The sequence below is a fragment of the Narcine bancroftii genome, chromosome 2 (assembly GCF_036971445.1).
Source record: "Narcine bancroftii isolate sNarBan1 chromosome 2, sNarBan1.hap1, whole genome shotgun sequence".
Classification (NCBI taxonomy): domain Eukaryota; kingdom Metazoa; phylum Chordata; class Chondrichthyes; order Torpediniformes; family Narcinidae; genus Narcine; species Narcine bancroftii.
Window position 1 is genome coordinate 78,218,830 of NC_091470.1, and position 18,198 is coordinate 78,237,027.

The following is an 18,198-nucleotide window of genomic DNA, read 5'->3' on the forward strand; positions in this document are numbered from 1 at the left end:
CCTTTGTAATGACACTGCACATCATGTTACCATGGGGACAAGAAGAGTGTGAGAACCTAAGCAGACTGATGTGGTAATGAGGGAAAATTTAGCAAAACGATAAAGGACTGGGGGGGCGGTTAGAGGAGTGAGGGAGGGGAAGGGGGCTGAGAATGTGTGCATGATTACAGGAGGCGACATTATACAAGATGCAGGAACAAGATCAGTGAGGGGGAGGCCCACACAGCCAATGTTTTTGAATATTTTAATATGAGATTTCACATCCAAAGTACAGTACCTATGGATAGATGTTAAAATTCTCAAAGATACACTACACTTAAAATCACCAATGCCTGAAGAGGGCGCACAAAATCAGTGAACCGGTGCGGACTCGAAAGGCCAACATGGCCTGTTTCTGCTCCGTAAATGGTTTTAGGTTAAAGATAAGGAGTTGAGAGGGAACACACAGCTGGTGAGACGGGAACAGGAACAGGAATGGATGACGCTATGTGACCTTGAGAGTTGCAGAGGGGGACAGTGAATGAGATGAAGATGGAATGAGAAAAGGTGAAAGTGGTCAGTAGGGGTGTATGTTGCAGAATAGAAAGGATTACCCCAACCTTGGAATTGGATCTAGTGTGGGAAGATAGTTAGAGGGCCCTCCTTAATGCAGTGCTGGGGAGTTAAGGGACTCTAATTGTTCTCCAATGTCTGATGTCCCCCCCCCCCGTTCTCTCGTTTTCCCTCATCCCTCCAAATCCTTCCCTTCCCCTATCCCTCATTCACAGCTTCCTTCCTCCCATTAGAGAGCATCTTTGTCAGCCCTCCGACCCCTATCACCTCCTCCCACTTGCAGCCCCCCCCCCCCACCTACAAGCCTGTGCTCCTCCCAACCCAATTCACATTTGACTAACATTAGACATTCCTGATGATCGGTTTTCAGCTTGAAACGTCATTTGCCTATTGCTCTCCTTGGATACTGTCTGACCTACTATGTTCCTCCAGCACTTTGTGTATGGCCCTTTTTGCCCAACATCTGCAAACTCCTTGTTTAACTCTAATTATTGCCTTGAACTGGATGTAAATACCCTTTGAACAGACGCCAGCATCGCTGCTTCCTAGTCAGTTGTCCCATTCACCCTCACTGACCTGTGCCATTAACGCAGACACCTCCAATGCCAGATCCTTACTGACAGGGAAACGGCCATTCACCACCTCATTGTTCACCTGATAAGTCAGCAGGAGGCGCTCCCGTTCTGTTTCGCCTTTCATCTGAGCTCTGAAATACAGTCTGTGCAGAATGATCAGGTCAGTGTGCTCCATACAAAACGCGGGCATTGCACATGCTAACACACGAGAGATGGGCAGCTCTGGAGATTCCTGGAGCACTGACATCAGTCTGCACCAGAACGGATGGTGGGTTCAGAGACACCGACCGGGTAAGGATATCCCTGCTTCCCAGCAAGACATCACAAAACCAGACAGGCTTTGGACAACAATCGGTCGTATCATGGTCACTTTTACTGTGAATGGCCTTTTATTTTTTTCGTGCAGCACAGTTAGTGCAGTGGTTAGCACAACACCTTTACAGCGCCAGCGATCGGGACCATGGTTTGAATCCCATGCTGTCTGTAAGGAGGTTGGATGTTCTCCTTGTGTATGCATGGGTTTTCTCCAGGGGCTTCGCTTTCCTCCAACCCTTCAAAAGGTACCGGGGGCTGTAGGTCAATTAGGTGTAATTGGGTGGCATGGGCTCATGGGCTGAAATGGCCTGTTGCCATGCTGTATGTCTAAATTTTAAAAAAGATAAATTCCCCATTTATACAAGTTACTAAACTTACGGCCTGTAAGTTTGACGTCTGTGGTAGGTAAATTAATGGAGAAAATTCTTAGAGATAGTACTTATAAACATCTGGATAGACAGGGTCTGATCAGGAGTACTCAACATGGATTTGTGGGAGGAAGGTCATGTTTGACCAATCTGATTGAATTTTTTGAAGAGGTGACTAGGAATGTGGATGAGGGTAGCGCAGTGGATGTTGTCTATATGGACTTCAGTAAGGCCTTCGATAAGGTACCACATGGAAGGTTAGTTAGGAAGGTGCAGTCTTTAGGTATAAATTTTGAGATAGTCAAATGGATTGAACATTGGCTGAAAGGGAGAGGCCAGAGAGTGGTAGTGGATAATTGTCTGTCAGGTTGGAGGCCGGTGACCAGTGGTGTGCCTCAAGGATCTGTATTGGGCCCATTGTTGTTCGTTATATACATTAATGATCTAGATGATGGGGTGGTGAATTGGATTAGTAAATATGCAGACGATACTAAGATAGGTGGAATAGTGGATAATGAAGAAGGTTTTCTAGGATTGCAGAGGGATTTGGGCTGCTTAGAAAAGTGGGCTGAAAAATGGCAGATGGAATTTAATGCTGATAAGTGTGAGGTGCTTCATTTTGGTAAGAAGAATCAGAATAGGACATATGTGGTAAATGGGAGAGCATTGAGGAATACAGAAGAGCAGAAAGATTTAGGAGTGACGGTACATCGTTCCCTGAAGGTAGAAACTCACGTGAATAGGGTGGTGAAGAAGGCTTTTAGTATGCTGGCCTTTATCAATCATTGCATGGAATATAGGAGTTGGGAGGTGATGTTGAGATTGTATAAGACGTTGGTGCGGCCTAATTTGGAGTTCTGTGTGCAGTTCTGGTCGCCTAATTATAGGAAGGATATAAACAAAGTGGAGAGAGTGCAGAGAAGGTTTACCAGAATGTTGCCTGGGTTTAAGCATCTGGAGTATGGGGAGAGATTGGACAGATTGGGTCTTTATTCTTTGGAGCGTAGAAGGTTGAGAGGGGATTTGATAGAAGTATTTAAGATTATGAAAGGGATAGACAGAGTGGATGTGGATAGACTATTTCCGTTAAGAGGAGGAAAGATTAAAACAAGAGGACATGAGTTAAGAATTAAGGGGCAGAGGTTTAGAGGTAACATGAGGGGGAACTTCTTTACTCAGAGAGTGGTAGCTGTGTGGAATGATCTTCCGGGAGAAATAGTGGCGGCGGAGTCAATTGTATTATTTAAGAAAAGGTTGGACAGGTATATGGATGAGAGGAAGATGGAGGGTTATGGGCATTGTGCAGGGAGGTGGGATTAGAAAGGGGTGTTTGGTTCGGTGCGGACTAGAAGGGCCTAATGGCCTGTTTCCGTGCTGTAATTGTTATTATTATATTATAACCCATTTGCCAAGGTGGGATTGGAACTTGCATCAATACAGCCCGAAGACTACTGGGGTCTCCCATTGCTTTATTGGTGACATTCACCAGGAGCATTGCTTTAATAGGGCTCACAGAATTACTGTGGACCCCTTCCATCCAGCACACAGTATTATTGACCTGTTACCATCAGGAAGGAGATACAGGAGCATCAGAATCAGAACTGACAGGCTGGGAAATAGCTTCTTTCCACAGGCTATGAGATTGATGAACAGTATTCTGCAACTTAGTAAATATTCTTATATATATTTATTTTTATATATTATATCTTTGTTTATATGTGATTATTTTGTGCTGTGTATTGTTTGTGCACCGTGGTCCGGAGAAACACTATTTTGTCTGGTTGTGTACGTATTGTCAGATGATAATAAACTTGAATATGGTCGCTATTGGCCAATCAGTAAAAGTGGCTGATCCCTGGATCCAATGCAGAGAAATGGGGAAGATCCTGTGACATTACAGTGGAGTCTCTCACAGTGACCAGTGGAGGAAATTTCAGGCTCCCTAGTGAATGAGCAGTGTCCTCCAGCACTGACGGGGAATTGTGTCTATGTCATCGTGTGGCCACTAGGGGGTGGGTTGAGCACATAAGAAAGATAATTGGCTGGTTTGTATAGTTTGTGGGATGGGGTCCTGATGAAGCCCTATATGAAGCTAGCTTTTGGGCGAATGTGGCATTGAGGTCCCCTGGTCCACCCAAGTCAGTGGACATCAGGTCCACCCGAGTCAGTGGGCATCAAGGAAAACAGGAAATAGTGGACACCTCAATAGTTTGGAAAGAGAATCTCATCAGCTGCTTTGGACAGGCCTTGCAGTGGGTCTGAGAAATGGGCTGGTTGTGAGACAGAAGGCTGGGGGGGAAAAAATGGCGGCGCTGCCAGAGATGCTGTAATGGCAGCACTGTCGCTAGTGTGGACCTGAGAGAGCGGAGATGCAGCCTTGCTCCGAAGGATTCAACTGCCCAGTCCTAATACCAACATCCTGTTAAATGACGACACTGCTTTTAAACTAAAGCCCTACAACCACTAGTCTGAGCTCAAGATAGCAGTGGCCACAAGGGGTTGCAGACTCTGGGGGAGCAGTGGACCAGCGCAGGGCACCAGAAATGGGGAGAAAACCCACTGTTGGGAAGGAAGAGCACAAGAGACAACCCTACAGGATGGTCATCAAGGCAGTGAACCACTGCAGGGGTTCAGCTCACGCTAATTGCAGGTGGTTTATGGTCAGGGGATGCACATGGGCTGAGGGCTGGTGGATACTGGTTCATAGTATCAGGTTTCGGAACCAGGGATTCAAGAGGGTACTGAGGGCAAGAAGGGCTCTCAGAGGGCCTTGGGTTCTGAAGGCTTCCTGTTCGTGTCAGAGCTTTGGATCTGGAGCTTGGGTTGTTGATGAATCAAATAGGAGTCTCTGCAACTGCAGAGGCTGCGGGAGCACTGGAGGTAAATCTATGGACTCTCAGCTCTCTGAAGGAACTCTCTTTTGCTTCCCTTTTCTTACTGTAAACGACCCATGGCAACACTAATGGCGACTCTTTGTCTGCCTTACAGCAGGCAGAAGGCAATTTTGTGTAATATCACATGTCCTGTACCATCACATGGCAATAAAGGAATCTTGAATCTTCAGTGTGACAGTGGTCATCATGGGGAAATGGGATGGTCATCAGACAGAAGGTTTCATGGAACAGGGAGACAGGGTGTAAGACAGACAGAAGGTTTCAGTGGGTCAGGGAGACAGGGTGGTCATCAGAAGATTTCAGTGGGTTGGGAGACAGGGTGTACGTCAGACAGAAGATTTCAGTGGGTCGGGGAGACAGGGCGTAGGTCAGATAGAAGGTTTCAATGGGTTGGGGAGACAGGGTGGTCATCAGAAGGTTTCAGTGGGTCAGGGAGACAGGGTGGTTGTCAGAAGATTTCAGAGGGTTGGGAATCAGAGTGTACATCAGATAGAAAGTTTCAGTGGGTTTGGAGACAGGGTGTTCTTCAGATAGGTTTCAGTGGATCGGGGAGACAGGGTGGTCATCAGGTTTCAGTGGGTTGGGAGACATGGTGTACGTCAGAAAGAAGGTTTCAGGGGGATGAGGAGATGATGTGGTCAGAGTCTTTTGCAAGAATCAAAACAAAGGACTGCTTTTATATCTCACCTCTTGGGTCAGGCCACTAAGATGATGCTTTATCTTAAAAGCTGTAATGTTCTTTGGGCCAGAAGGTGAAGCCCAGTGATGATACCTGCTGATGGTTGGGCAGAGCTTTGTTCCATGCCCTTCATTCATTCTCACTCCTGCAGACACATTCCCTCTTGCATTACACTATTGGCAAGCATGCAAAGGGTCAGAATAGGCAGGTATACAATATACAGGAGTAGTTGACCACTCAGCCCCTCAAGTCTATCCTGCCATTCAATCATGGCCAATCTGACCCAGCCCCCCTGCACCCAACCCTCCTCTGGGAAGATCCCCATTGGCCAGATGTGGCCATTTCCAAAGCTCATGGGATGGGATTGCAGGGTCATTGACTGTGCCCAGGTGCAATTGAGAGGCGGGGGGGGGGGGTTGTGGGTTAGAGTCAGGAGCAGTTCTAGTAATGAGTGGGTTGGAGGGGGTGAAGGAGGGTTGTGGGTTGGGGAGATTCGTGGACTGGAGAGGAGCTAATTACAGAAAGGAGAACATGGAGAGCTGGGTTCCCAGTGATGGGCAATGGCCTGAGTAGGATACCCTTTCAAAAGGTGCTAGGTCTAAAACAGGAAGGTGATTCGAATCTGGCTGTCCTTAGCATGCTCAGCTACAGATGGGCTTTATCTCCCTGGCGAAGGGCTAATATATCTTCGATGGTACTGGGGTTCACAATAACGTGCAATTATGGGGTGGCAATATTTGATCCGCAAACTATTGATCACAACAAATTCCTGGGGAGAAGACTGGGTGAAACGCTCAAATCTTGGTGTTGGACCAAGCAGGCAAGTGGGGTTCAGTCAGTGGTCTTACCGGCTCTTGTACATCAGCCTCACTATTCGATTGCTCTCATATTTCCCAGGGTGGAGTTCTTTCAGGGCTTGTTCCCATTTAGAAATGACATCACAAATCTTCCAAAAAATAATTATAATTAATAATTACAAGACAGGCACTGGGTAACACCAAACTATTTCATCATATTCTTTCAGATTAACACAAAACGTACACCGAAGTGTTGCAACTCAATGCAATAGATTGTCAGAGTCAGAGTGTCGCGGTGAGGGGAGCGGGGTGTAGCAGTGTCGAAGTGAGGGGAGCGGGGTGTAGCAGTGTCGCGGTGAGGGGAGCGGGGTGTAGCAGTGTCGCGGTGAGGGGAGCGGGGTGTAGCAGTGTCGCGGTGAGGGGAGCGGGGTGTAGCAGTGTCGCGGTGAGGGGAGCGGGGTGTAGCAGTGTCGCGGTGAGGGGAGCGGGGTGTAGCAGTGTCGCGGTGAGGGGAGCGGGGTGTAGCAGTGTCACGGTGAGGGGAGTGGGGTGTAGCAGTGTCGCGGTGAGGGGAGCGGGGTGTAGCAGTGTCGCGGTGAGGGGAGCGGGGAGTAGCAGTGGCACGGTGAGGGGAGCGGGGTGTACCAGTGTCACGGTGAGGGGAGCGGGGTGTAGCAGTGTCACGGTGAGGGGAGCGGGGTGTAGCAGTGTCACGGTGAGGGGAGCGGGGTGTACCAGTGTCACGGTGAGGGGAGCGGGGTGTACCAGTGTCACGGTGAGGGGAGCGGGGTGTACCAGTGTCACAGTGAGGGGAGCGGGGTGTACCAGTGTCACAGTGAGGGGAGCGGGGTGTACCAGTGTCACAGTGAGGGGAGCAGGTGTACCAGTGTCACAGTGAGGGGAGCAGGTGTACCAGTGTCACAGTGAGGGGAGCAGGGTATACCAGTGTCACAGTGTGAGGTGTACCAGTGTCACAGTGAGGGGAGCGGGATGTACTAGTGTCATAGTGAGGGGAGCAGGTGTACCAGTGTCACAGTGAGGGGAGCAGGGTGTACCCTTGTCACAGTGTGAGGTGTAACAAGATCAAAGGATAATTCATATGTTATGGTGAGGGGAGCAGGATGCATCAGGGCCACAGTGTAGGGTGCATCAAGGTCGCGGTGTGTGTAGAGGTGGATACAAGTGTCACAGTGTGGGGTGTATTAGTGTAATAATGAGGGGAGCAGGGTACATCAGTGTTACAGTGAGTGGAGCAGTGTGTACCAATATCACAGTATGTGGTGTATCAGTGTTCACAGGAAGGGGTGTGAGTGTATTACAGCATTAAAGTGAAGGGTGCAGGTGTATCGGTGTTAAAAGGGACAATTCATATGTTACAGTGAGTGGAGGAGGATGTTATTAGGATCACAGCGAGGGGTGTATTGGAGCGTCACGGCCAGGGGGAACTCGGAGCATCATGGTGAGGTCTGTAGCAAGCATCTTTGTTGCCATATGAGATAGGATGTTCTCTTGAGGGCATCATAATGAGGATGTGGGGATATATTGATAGAGGAGTGTGGGATGTATCAGTTCTGGATAGGAATGTGGAGATGTATGTGGACTTCGTTTTTGAGACCTCTACAAGTTGGAATTGGGAGTGATGTGATGTGAAGGGGCTACCTTGGTGGTAGCCAAGCACCTCTGATGACCGACCTGCCTGATATATCCGCTGGCTCACCTTCATGGTGCCTTGTAGACAGTGCTCCAGGTCCTTTCCCGATGGATCATCTGTGAAGATGGCGAATCCTGAGTGGGATGGTTTGCGCATCCCTATCTCCTGGTTCAATGTGTGGAGGAATTCTTCGACAGTGGTGGAACCATCAAACCCCACAACCTGGGTAAACAGCAGCTAGTGAGTGGAGGGGAGGCTGTCATCTAAAATTCTTTGCAATGCATCAATAACTGGCACACATCTTCCCAACGTCTGGACTCTAGGAACTGCCTGCCAGTGGTGCACAACCCAATCAATGACCACCTCTCAAGCAATGGATCAATGACTGGGGCACGCATCCTCCCAACATCTGGACTCTAGGAACAACCTGCCAGTGGTGCACAACCCAATCAACTACCACCTCTTAAGCAATGGATTAATGACTGGGGCATGCATCCTCCCAACATCTGGACTTTAGGAACAGCCTGCCAGTGGTGCACAACCCAAATAATGACCACCTCTCAAGCAAATAGGAGTTTGACCTTCTTACAAGTAATTTTGGTCAAACTTTGAACTGAAATCTCTAGATTTTTAAACTGAGACAAATCACTTAGAATTCCCCAAACAGGTTTCTTAACTCTGGCTGAAATGTCTACTGTCAAATATCAAACACACGATCTTTTTGTGATTTACTCCTTCGTAGATGATCAGTGCCTGGCTGACTCGGAGGCCTCAGCCACTTCTGTGCACAAGGAGCTAGGTGGCACAACTGTAAAGGACTGAGGGCTGCCCTGACAATGACATGAGCCCCTACCATGGCACCAAGTGGTGATGTGAAGCAGGGACTTATCTGCTGCATGGTTGGTGTAGCAGTTAGCACAATGCCTTTACAGCACCAGCGATCGGGACCGAGGTTCGAATCCTGCACTGTCAGCAAGGAGTTTTTTTGTTCTCCCCATGTCTGTGTGGGTTTTCCCCAGGGACTCTGGTTTCCTCCCACCATTCAAAATGTATGGGAGTTGTAGGTTAATTGGGTGTAAATTTGGCGACACGGACTTGTGGCTGAAATGGCCCTATTACAGTGCTGTACATCTAAACGTAAAAATTAAATAAACCCTTTCCCAATGTGTGCTCACAAAAAAACCATCTGCTCATCATCAAGGGAACAGCTCTTCTAGTAAGAAGCCAGCCAACAGATTACCATTGGCACCAGAGTGACATGGCAAGAAGACCTGCTGCTCTCTGCTCCATGGGCCCGGCTCAGATATCGGTGGTGCTGCCTGCATGGAATTTGCACACTCTCCCTCTGATTGCGTGGGTTCCCCACAGAAGGTCCAGATTCCTCCCATAACCCAAAGATGTGCGAGGGTAACCAAACACCGCAGACTGTCCCCAGTGTGCAGATTAGTGGTAGAAATAAGGAAAAATTGTGAGAGCACGGGGAGAATGGGATGAGATTAATGCAGGATTGGTGTGTATGAGTGGTTGTATTCAGTGAGGACCAGGAGGGGTGAAGTGCCTGTTTTCCTACTGTATTTCTCTGAAGATGGTGCATACATGGAACAACCTGCTAGATAAAGTAGCCAAAGCAGGTATGTTGGCTTCCTTCAAGAAACGCTTGGAGGAGGAGTCACGGGATGGAGTAGTGGCCGGACGGTGAACTTCAGCCCTCTCCAGAAAAGTCGGGAAAAACAAGAGAAATTACAAAGGCACAGAAATAAAAGTTAAAGAAAAGTGAGTATAAAGGTGGAAAGAAGATGGCGACAAAAAAAGAAAAATCAAAATCAACGGTAAGAAGAGAAGACAACGGAGGAAGAAGGAGACCTTACCTGTCCGAAGAGGCCCGCTGTGGAGAGAGAAGCCCGCTTCCTCAGGTCGGTAGAAATAGGACTACAAAAATGGCTCGCTGAGCCGAGTAAAAGTGTGCAACCGCGCATGAAAAAAAACACACCGACGGGAGGGGGGACCAGCTGGGGAGTCGATCTCCACAGCCGGCAACGACAGCTGCAGAACACCTGCAGCAAGAAGAGACCACAGAAGACAATGGAAACAAGAAAGAAGAGAAGAAAAGGGCAACAAAGAAACAACAGATGGCCAACCCAGAGGAAGAAGAAGAGGAAGAGTACAGTGAAATAGAAGAAGAAGGGAAAGGCAAGATAAAGGATATACTTTCTCTTGTTAGAGGATACATGGAGTCATTTAAAGAATGGCAAACACAGGAATTTAATGATTTAAGAAGAAGAATAAACAACACAGAAGAGAAAATGAATAAAATAGATATGACCTTAACAGAAATGGGAAAGAAAATGGACAAGATGGAAGAGCGGAGAGTAGCAGCAGAAATGGAGATAGAAGACTTAAAAAAGAAATAGGAGGAATCTAATAAAAAAACTAAAGAGACACAAGAACTACTAGCTCAAAAAATAGATATAATGGAAAATTATAACAGAAGAAATAACATAAAGATAGTGGGCCTTAAGGAAGATGAAGAAGGCAAGAATATGAGGGAGTTTATAAAAGATTGGATCCCTAAGACCCTAGGATGTCCAGAACTATAGCAAGAAATGGAAATAGAAAGGGCACATAGAGCATTGGCCTCTAAACCACAACCACAACAAAAACCAAGATCTATTTTAGTAAAATTCCTAAGATATACTACAAGAGAAAAGGTACTGGAGAAGACAATGGAAAAAGTAAGAGAGGCCAACAAACCACTGGAGTATAAAGGGCAAAAAATCTTCATTTACCCAGATATAAGTTTTGAACTCCTAAAGAAGAGAAAAGAGTTCAATACAGCAAAGGCGATTTTATGGAAGAAAGGATATAAATTTATACTAAAGCATCCAGCGGTATTGAAAATATTTATTCCAGGACAACAAAACAGACTATTCTCGGATCCAGAAGAAGCACGAAAATTTGCAGAACAATTACAAAAATAGACTGAAGGATGAAGACGGGTAATGAGAGTAAAAATGATCACGATTGATATGTATGTGGGTAAAGACAAAAATAGACTGAGGGATGAAGACGGGTAATGAGAGTAAAAATGATCACGATTGATATGTATGCGGGTAAAGAGGTATAAGAGTGAATAGAGACAATGTGCATACGTGAATGCATCTGTACTTAGAGGAAAATATAGATAGTATAGACAAGAATTAATAAGGGAAGGTAATGGAATAGAGAGAATAAGGAGGGAATTAAAAGAGTGACCTTTGTTACATATGAAAAGTGAAATCTTTTCTGGGGGGGGCTGGGTGGGGGGAAATAGCGGTCACTGCAAAATCAGTTGACGCTTGCGAGTGGATTCGCAAACCCAAATGGAGAGGGGAGATGTGGTTGTCCGACAAGGGATAAAGGACAACTCAGGAGGGGAAGGGGAGATTGGGGATAAAGAAGATATAAATAGGAGAATAAGGAAAATGTTGGATGTTGTAGGAATGTTGTCTTATAAAGAGTTGAAAATAAGAAAACAGAAATGGAAAAGGAGGAAAGGTAATGATGGAAAAACGGAAAGAGAAGATAAACAAAATATAAAATGGCTACGCTGAACTATATGACTTTAAATATTAATGGAATACATAACCAAATTAAAAGGAAGAAACTACTAAATTTACTGAAAAAGGAAAAAATTGATATAGCATTCGTCCAGGAAACACACTTAACTGAATTGGAGCACAAGAAATTAAAGAGAGATTGGGTAGGACATGTAACAGCAGCATCGTATAATTCAAAAGCAAGAGGAGTGGCTATATTAATTAGTAAAAATGTGCCATTTAAAATAGAAGAGGAAATAATAGATCCAGCAGGGAGATATGTTACGATAAAATGTCAGATATATTCGGAGTTTTGGAATCTACTTAATGTATATTCACCTAACGAAGAAGATCAAAAGTTTATGCAAGATATCTTTTTGAAGGTAGCTAATACGCAAGGGAACATACTAATAGGAGGGGATTCCAACCTGAATTTGGATCCAAATATGGATAAAACGGGGAAAAAAATTAACAGGAAGAACAAAGTAACCAAATTTATAATTAAATCAATGCAAGAAATGAAACTTGTGGACATATGGAGGAAACAAAACCCAAAAGAAAAGGAATACTCATACTACTCGGCTAGACATAAAATAGACCTATTTTTGTTATCAGCTAGTATGCAGGATAGAGTAAGAAAAACAGAATATAAAGCGATAATGCTATCGGACCATTCACCCTTAATATTGACAGTAAAGCTAGAGGACATCCCTCCAAGAATGTATAGATGGAGATTAAACCCCATGCTACTTAAAAGACAGGATTTTAGAGAATTTATTGAAAAACAATTAAAAATGTATTTTGAAGTAAATACGGAATCAGTGGAAGATAAGTTTATACTATGGGACGCAATGAAAGCATTCATTAGAGGGCAAATAATAAGTTATGTAACCAAGATGAAGAAGGACTATAATCAGGAAACAGAGCAGTTGGAAAGGGAAATAGTAAACATGGAAAAAAAATTAGCAATGAAGGAAGATACAACTAAAAGAAGAGAATTGGCGGACAAAAAAATAAAATATGAAACATTACAAACATATAAGGTAGAGAAGAATATAATGAAGACAAAACAGAAATATTATGAACTAGGTGAAAAAACGCACAAAATCCTAGCATGGCAGCTTAAGACAGAACAAGCTAAGAAAATGGTATTGGCATCAAGGAAAAAAGACAAACAAATTACATATAATCCAAAAGAAATTAAGGAAAACTTTAGGGAATTCTATGAACAATTATACCGAGCTGAAAACGAAGGGAAAGAAGGGAAAATAGATGAATTTTTGACTAAAATTGAACTACCAAAACTACAAATAGAGGAACAAAATAAATTAACAGAACCATTTGGAACAGTAGAAATACAAGAGATAATAAAAAAATTACCAAATAATAAGACACCAGGAGAGGATGGATTTCCAATAGAATTCTACAAAACATTTAAAGACTTATTAATACCGCCCCTCCTGGATGTAATCAACCAGATTGATGAAACACAAAGCTTACCAGATTCATGTAAAACAGCAATAATTACAGTAATACTAAAACAAGGGAAAGATCCACTCTCACCAGCGTCATATAGACCAATATCTTTGCTAAACACAGATTATAAGATAATAGCTAAACTATTAGCAAACAGATTAGCAGAACAGGTACCGAAAATGGTAAATTTAGACCAAACTGGATTTATCAAAAAAAGACGCACAACAGACAATATTTGTAAATTTATTAACTTAATTCATGCAGTAGAAAGAAATAAAGCACCTACAGTAGCAGTTGCTTTAGACGCAGAGAAGGCCTTCGACAGAGTAGAATGGAATTATTTGTTCAAAGTATTGCAAAAATTCAGTTTACCGGAGAAGTATATTAATTGGATTAAAGCATTATATAAGGGACCGTAAGCGAAAGTGACAGTAAATGGACATGTATCAAAGCAATTTAACTTAAGCAGGTCAACGCGGCAGGGATGCCCACTATCACCTTTATTGTTTGCGCTAGCTATAGAACCACTAGCAGAATTGATAAGAATAGATAATAATATAAAAGGAATAAAAATAAAAGACAGGGAATATAAAATCAGTCTATTTGCGGATGATGTTATAGTGTACTTAACAGAACCAGAACTATCAATAAAAGAATTATATAAGAAATTGAAGGAATATGGAGAAGTGTCGGGTTACAAGATAAACGTAAATAAAAGTGAAGCAATGCCTATGAATAATGCGGATTTCTCAAAATTTAAGAAGGAATCTCCATTCAGATGGCAAATGCAGGCAATAAGATACCTAGGTGTACAAATAAACAAAAATCTAGGCCAATTATATAAACTCAATTACAATCCACTAATGAAAAAATTACAGGACGATTTAGAGCATTGGAAAGATCTACCACTAACACTGATAGGAAGGATAAACTGTATTAAAATGAATATTTTTCCAAGGATATTATACTTATTTCAGGCATTGCCAATACAACTGACAGAAAAATTCTTCAAAGAGTTAAAGAAAATAATAAGGAAATTTTTATGGAGAGGGGGGAAACCGAGGATAGCACTAGATAAATTAACAGAATGGTATAAACAAGGAGGCTTACAATTGCCAAACTTCAAAAATTATTATAGAGCCGCACAATTAAGATACCTATCAGATTTTTATCAAACAAGGGAAAAACCAGAATGGACGAGATTAGAATTAGATAAAATAGGGGAAAAGATACCTGAACACATATTATATAAATGGGACGAAAAATTGGTACAACATAGACCTTCTCCAGTACTACATCATCTCCTCAATATTTGGAAGAAGATTCATGTAGAAAGAAATAAAACAAATTATCAATTACCAAAACTAATATTGACACAAAATAAGTTACTCCCTTTTACAATAGATAACCTTTCCTTTAGAGAATGGAAAAAAAAGGGATTAAAAGAATAGAAAATTGTTTTTCAGGAAGTAGACTCTTATCCTTTGAACAAATGAGAGATAAGTACAATATAACTGGAGATACAGCGCTGGCATATTACCAACTGAGATCCTACTTGAAGGATAAATTAGGAAGCAATTTGAGTTTACCAGAGGGAAGTAACCTTGAATATGTGATTACAGATACAATGTTAATCAAAAGATTTATAACAAATATGTATATTAAACTGCAAGAAAAGGAGAATGAGGAAACAAATGGTAAAACTAAACTAAAATGGGAACAAGATTTAAATATAAAGATAAAAAAGGAAACATGGGAGAAATTATGTTCTAGAACGATGAGAAATACAATAAATACGAGGCTACGTATGATACAATATAATTGGTTACACAGACTATACATTACACCGCAAAAGTTAAATAAATGGGACCCAACAGTATCTGATAGATGTTTTTGATGTAAAAAAGAAATGGGAACAACAATTCATGCAATCTGGACATGTGAGAGAGTAGAAAAATTTTGGGATGATCTCAATCAGATATTAAATAAAATAACAGAAAACAATATACCAAAGAATCCAGAGATCTTTCTCCTAAGTTACATAAAAAACAAAGAATTTGGAATTGATTTGGAGGATGCACAAAAAAGATTTGTTAAGATAGCCCTAGCCGTAGCAAAAAAATGTGTTATGTCAACCTGGAAATTGGAAGATAATTTGAAAATACAACAATGGTATATAGAAATGAATAAATGTATTCCATTAGAAAAAATAACATATAGTTTAAGAAATAATATTGAAATATTCGAACAAATATGGGAGCCTTACATTAAATACAATAGCGAAAACCTACCGGGGACAAACATTACCTAAGTTGATGGAAGGAGAAGGAAAGAAAAGAATGGACTCAGTAGAATTTCTGGTGTATTTTTGTTGAATGACAACTTTGTCTGACTGGTTTAATGCAACCTAGATTGTATACCTAAAATGGATGAGAGGGAGGGGGGTGGGGGGGTGGCCTGGGAGGAGGGAGGGGGGGGGAGAAAAAGTCACTGTATATGCGTGAAAAAGAAAAAGTGTCTCTTCTCTCTTGGCTTGGCTTCGCGGACGAAGATTTATGGAGGGGGTAAAAAGTCCACGTCAGCTGCAGGCTCGTTTGTGGCTGACAAGTCCGATGCGGGACAGGCAGACACGATTGCAGCAGTTGCAAGGGAAAATTGGTTGGTTGGGGTTGGGTGTTGGGTTTTTCCTCCTTTGCCTTTTGTCAGTGAGGTGGGCTCTGCAGTCTTCTTCAAAGGAGGTTGCTGCCCGCCAAACTGTGAGGCGCCAAGATGCACGGTTTGAGGCGTTATCAGCCCACTGGCGGTGGCCAATGTGGCAGGCACCAAGAGATTTCTTTAGGCAGTCCTTGTACCTTTTCTTTGGTGCACCTCTGTCACGGTGGCCAGTGGAGAGCTCGCCATATAACACGATCTTGGGAAGGCGATGGTCCTCCATTCTGGAGACGTGACCCACCCAGCGCAGCTGGATCTTCAGCAGCGTGGACTCGATGCTGTCGACCTCTGCCATCTCGAGTACTTCGACGTTAGGGATGAAAGCGCTCCAATGGATGTTGAGGATGGAGCGGAGACAACGCTGGTGGAAGCGTTCTAGGAGCCGTAGGTGGTGTCGGTAGAGGACCCATGATTCGGAGCCGAACAGGAGTGTGGGCATGACAACGGCTCTGTATACGCTTATCTTTGTGAGGTTTTTCAGTTGGTTGTTTTTCCAGACTCTTTTGTGTAGTCTTCCAAAGGTGCTATTTGCCTTGGCGAGTCTGTTGTCTATCTCATTGTCGATCCTTGCATCTGATGAAATGGTGCAGCCGAGATAGGTAAACTGGTTGACCGTTTTGAGTTTTGTGTGCCCGATGGAGATGTGGGGGGGCTGGTAGTCATGGTGGGGAGCTGGCTGATGGAGGACCTCAGTTTTCTTCAGGCTGACTTCCAGGCCAAACATTTTGGCAGTTTCCGCAAAGCAGGACGTCAAGCGCTGAAGAGCTGGCTCTGAATGGGCAACTAAAGCGGCATCATCTGCAAAGAGTAGTTCACGGACAAGTTTCTCTTGTGTCTTGGTGTGAGCTTGCAGGCGCCTCAGATTGAAGAGACTGCCATCCGTGCGGTACCGGATGTAAACAGCGTCTTCATTGTTGGGGTCTTTCATGGCTTGGTTCAGCATCATGCTGAAGAAGATTGAAAAGAGGGTTGGTGCGAGAACACAGCCTTGTTTCACGCCATTGTTAATGGAGAAGGGTTCAGAGAGCTCATTGCTGTATCTGACCCGACCTTGTTGGTTTTCGTGCAGTTGGATAATCATGTTGAGGAACTTTGGGGGACATCCGATGCGCTCTAGTATTTGCCAAAGCCCTTTCCTGCTCACGGTGTCGAAGGCTTTGGTGAGGTCAACAAAGGTGATGTAGAGTCCTTTGTTTTGTTCTCTGCACTTTTCTTGGAGCTGTCTGAGGGCAAAGACCATGTCAGTGGTTCCTCTGTTTGCGCGAAAGCCGCACTGTGATTCTGGGAGAATATTCTCGGCGACACTAGGTATTATTCTATTTAGTAGAATCCTAGCGAAGATTTTGCCTGCAATGGAGAGCAACGTGATTCCCCTGTAGTTTGAGCAGTCTGATTTCTCGCCTTTGTTTTTGTACAGGGTGATGATGGTGGCATCACGAAGATCCTGAGGCAGTTTACCTTGGTCCCAACAAAGCCCGAAAAACTCATGCAGTTTGGCATGCAGAGTTTTGCCGCCAGCCTTCCTGACTTCTGGGGGGATTCCATCCATAATCATGGCTAATGTGATTTATGGTGTGAAAAATAAAAAATTAAATAAATAAATAAATAAAAAGAAACGCTTGGATAACTACATGGATGGGAGCAGCTTGGAAGGGCTCTGGCTTAATTCATGCAAGTGTGAATAAAGCAAAAGGGCACATTGTTTTCCACAGACAACCAGGGCATTGACTTTCTCAGAGGTGGTTTTTCCCCAACTTTGAAAAGAAAGCTCTGGGCTCTCAAAGGAAACAAACCACTCAAAGAGTTCCCTGGGGATGATTCATCATCCTGGCTGGAATGCCCAGCAACAAAAATCAAACACAAGTTACCTTGACACACATGACATATTCATGATTTACTGATTCTTAAGTTGAACCTGTGGGCCATTTTATGTGCTGGGGGACTCACTTCATTATTAATTTTGTTGTTGAATTTAATTTTATGCCTTATGGAGTGCATTGCATTATTAAGGGGTATTTATATTAAATATTCTTTTGCAAGCCTAATATTGATTGTGAGGCCACATCCCTACTTGTGGAGAGGTCTTGGGAATGTGATTGGTTTGTTCATGAGGAGCATGTTTCTCTGTGGTTGGCACACATCAGTTTGCGCATTGCTGTTACAGTGCCAGCGATCAGGACTGGGTTCGAATCCCGCGCTGTCTGTAAGGAGCTTGTGCATTCTGCCTGTGTCTGCGTGGTTTTCCCTCAGACGCTCCGGTTTCCTCTCACCATTCGAGACGTCCTGCGAGTCAATTGGGTATAATTGGGCTCGTAGGCCAAAATAGCCTGTTACTGTACTGTGTGTCTAAATTTAAATATTTTAAAAATTTAAAATAAAATTAAAACCAACCTGGTAAGTCCCATTCATAAAATGGACAGGGATACTGAATGGCAGAGAGTGATGATAAGGGTTTCGCAGGAGGATCGACATTATCTCCATCCGGGATGGCTTGGCTTCACGATCCCCGTTCTGCAGCGTGCGCTCCACTGACCTCTGGCAGTAAATGGAGTATTTCCCTATCTCCGTCCTGAGACCGGGGTTGGGGGGAAGGGGAGATGGAGG

At 43.8% G+C, this 18,198-nt stretch overlaps 1 protein-coding gene across 2 annotated transcripts in view; it reads right to left on the bottom strand.

Annotated features, from left to right (window-relative positions):
• plekhh1 (pleckstrin homology domain containing, family H (with MyTH4 domain) member 1) overlaps positions 1–18,198 on the bottom strand; it is a 144,523-nt gene that overhangs the window by 22,320 nt on the left and 104,005 nt on the right. Inside the window, exons 21-24 of one of the 2 annotated variants that reach the window (XM_069917177.1) lie at positions 17,986–18,163; positions 7,898–8,053; positions 6,232–6,329; positions 1,129–1,270 (exon numbers count right to left, since the gene is read on the bottom strand). In XM_069917177.1, coding sequence (XP_069773278.1) covers positions 1,129–1,270; positions 6,232–6,329; positions 7,898–8,053; positions 17,986–18,163 — 574 coding nt within the window. Of the gene's footprint in view, positions 1–1,128; positions 1,271–5,101; positions 5,557–6,231; positions 6,330–7,897; positions 8,054–17,985; positions 18,164–18,198 lie in introns of those variants that run through there. The other variant, XM_069917178.1, reaches the window with a different exon arrangement.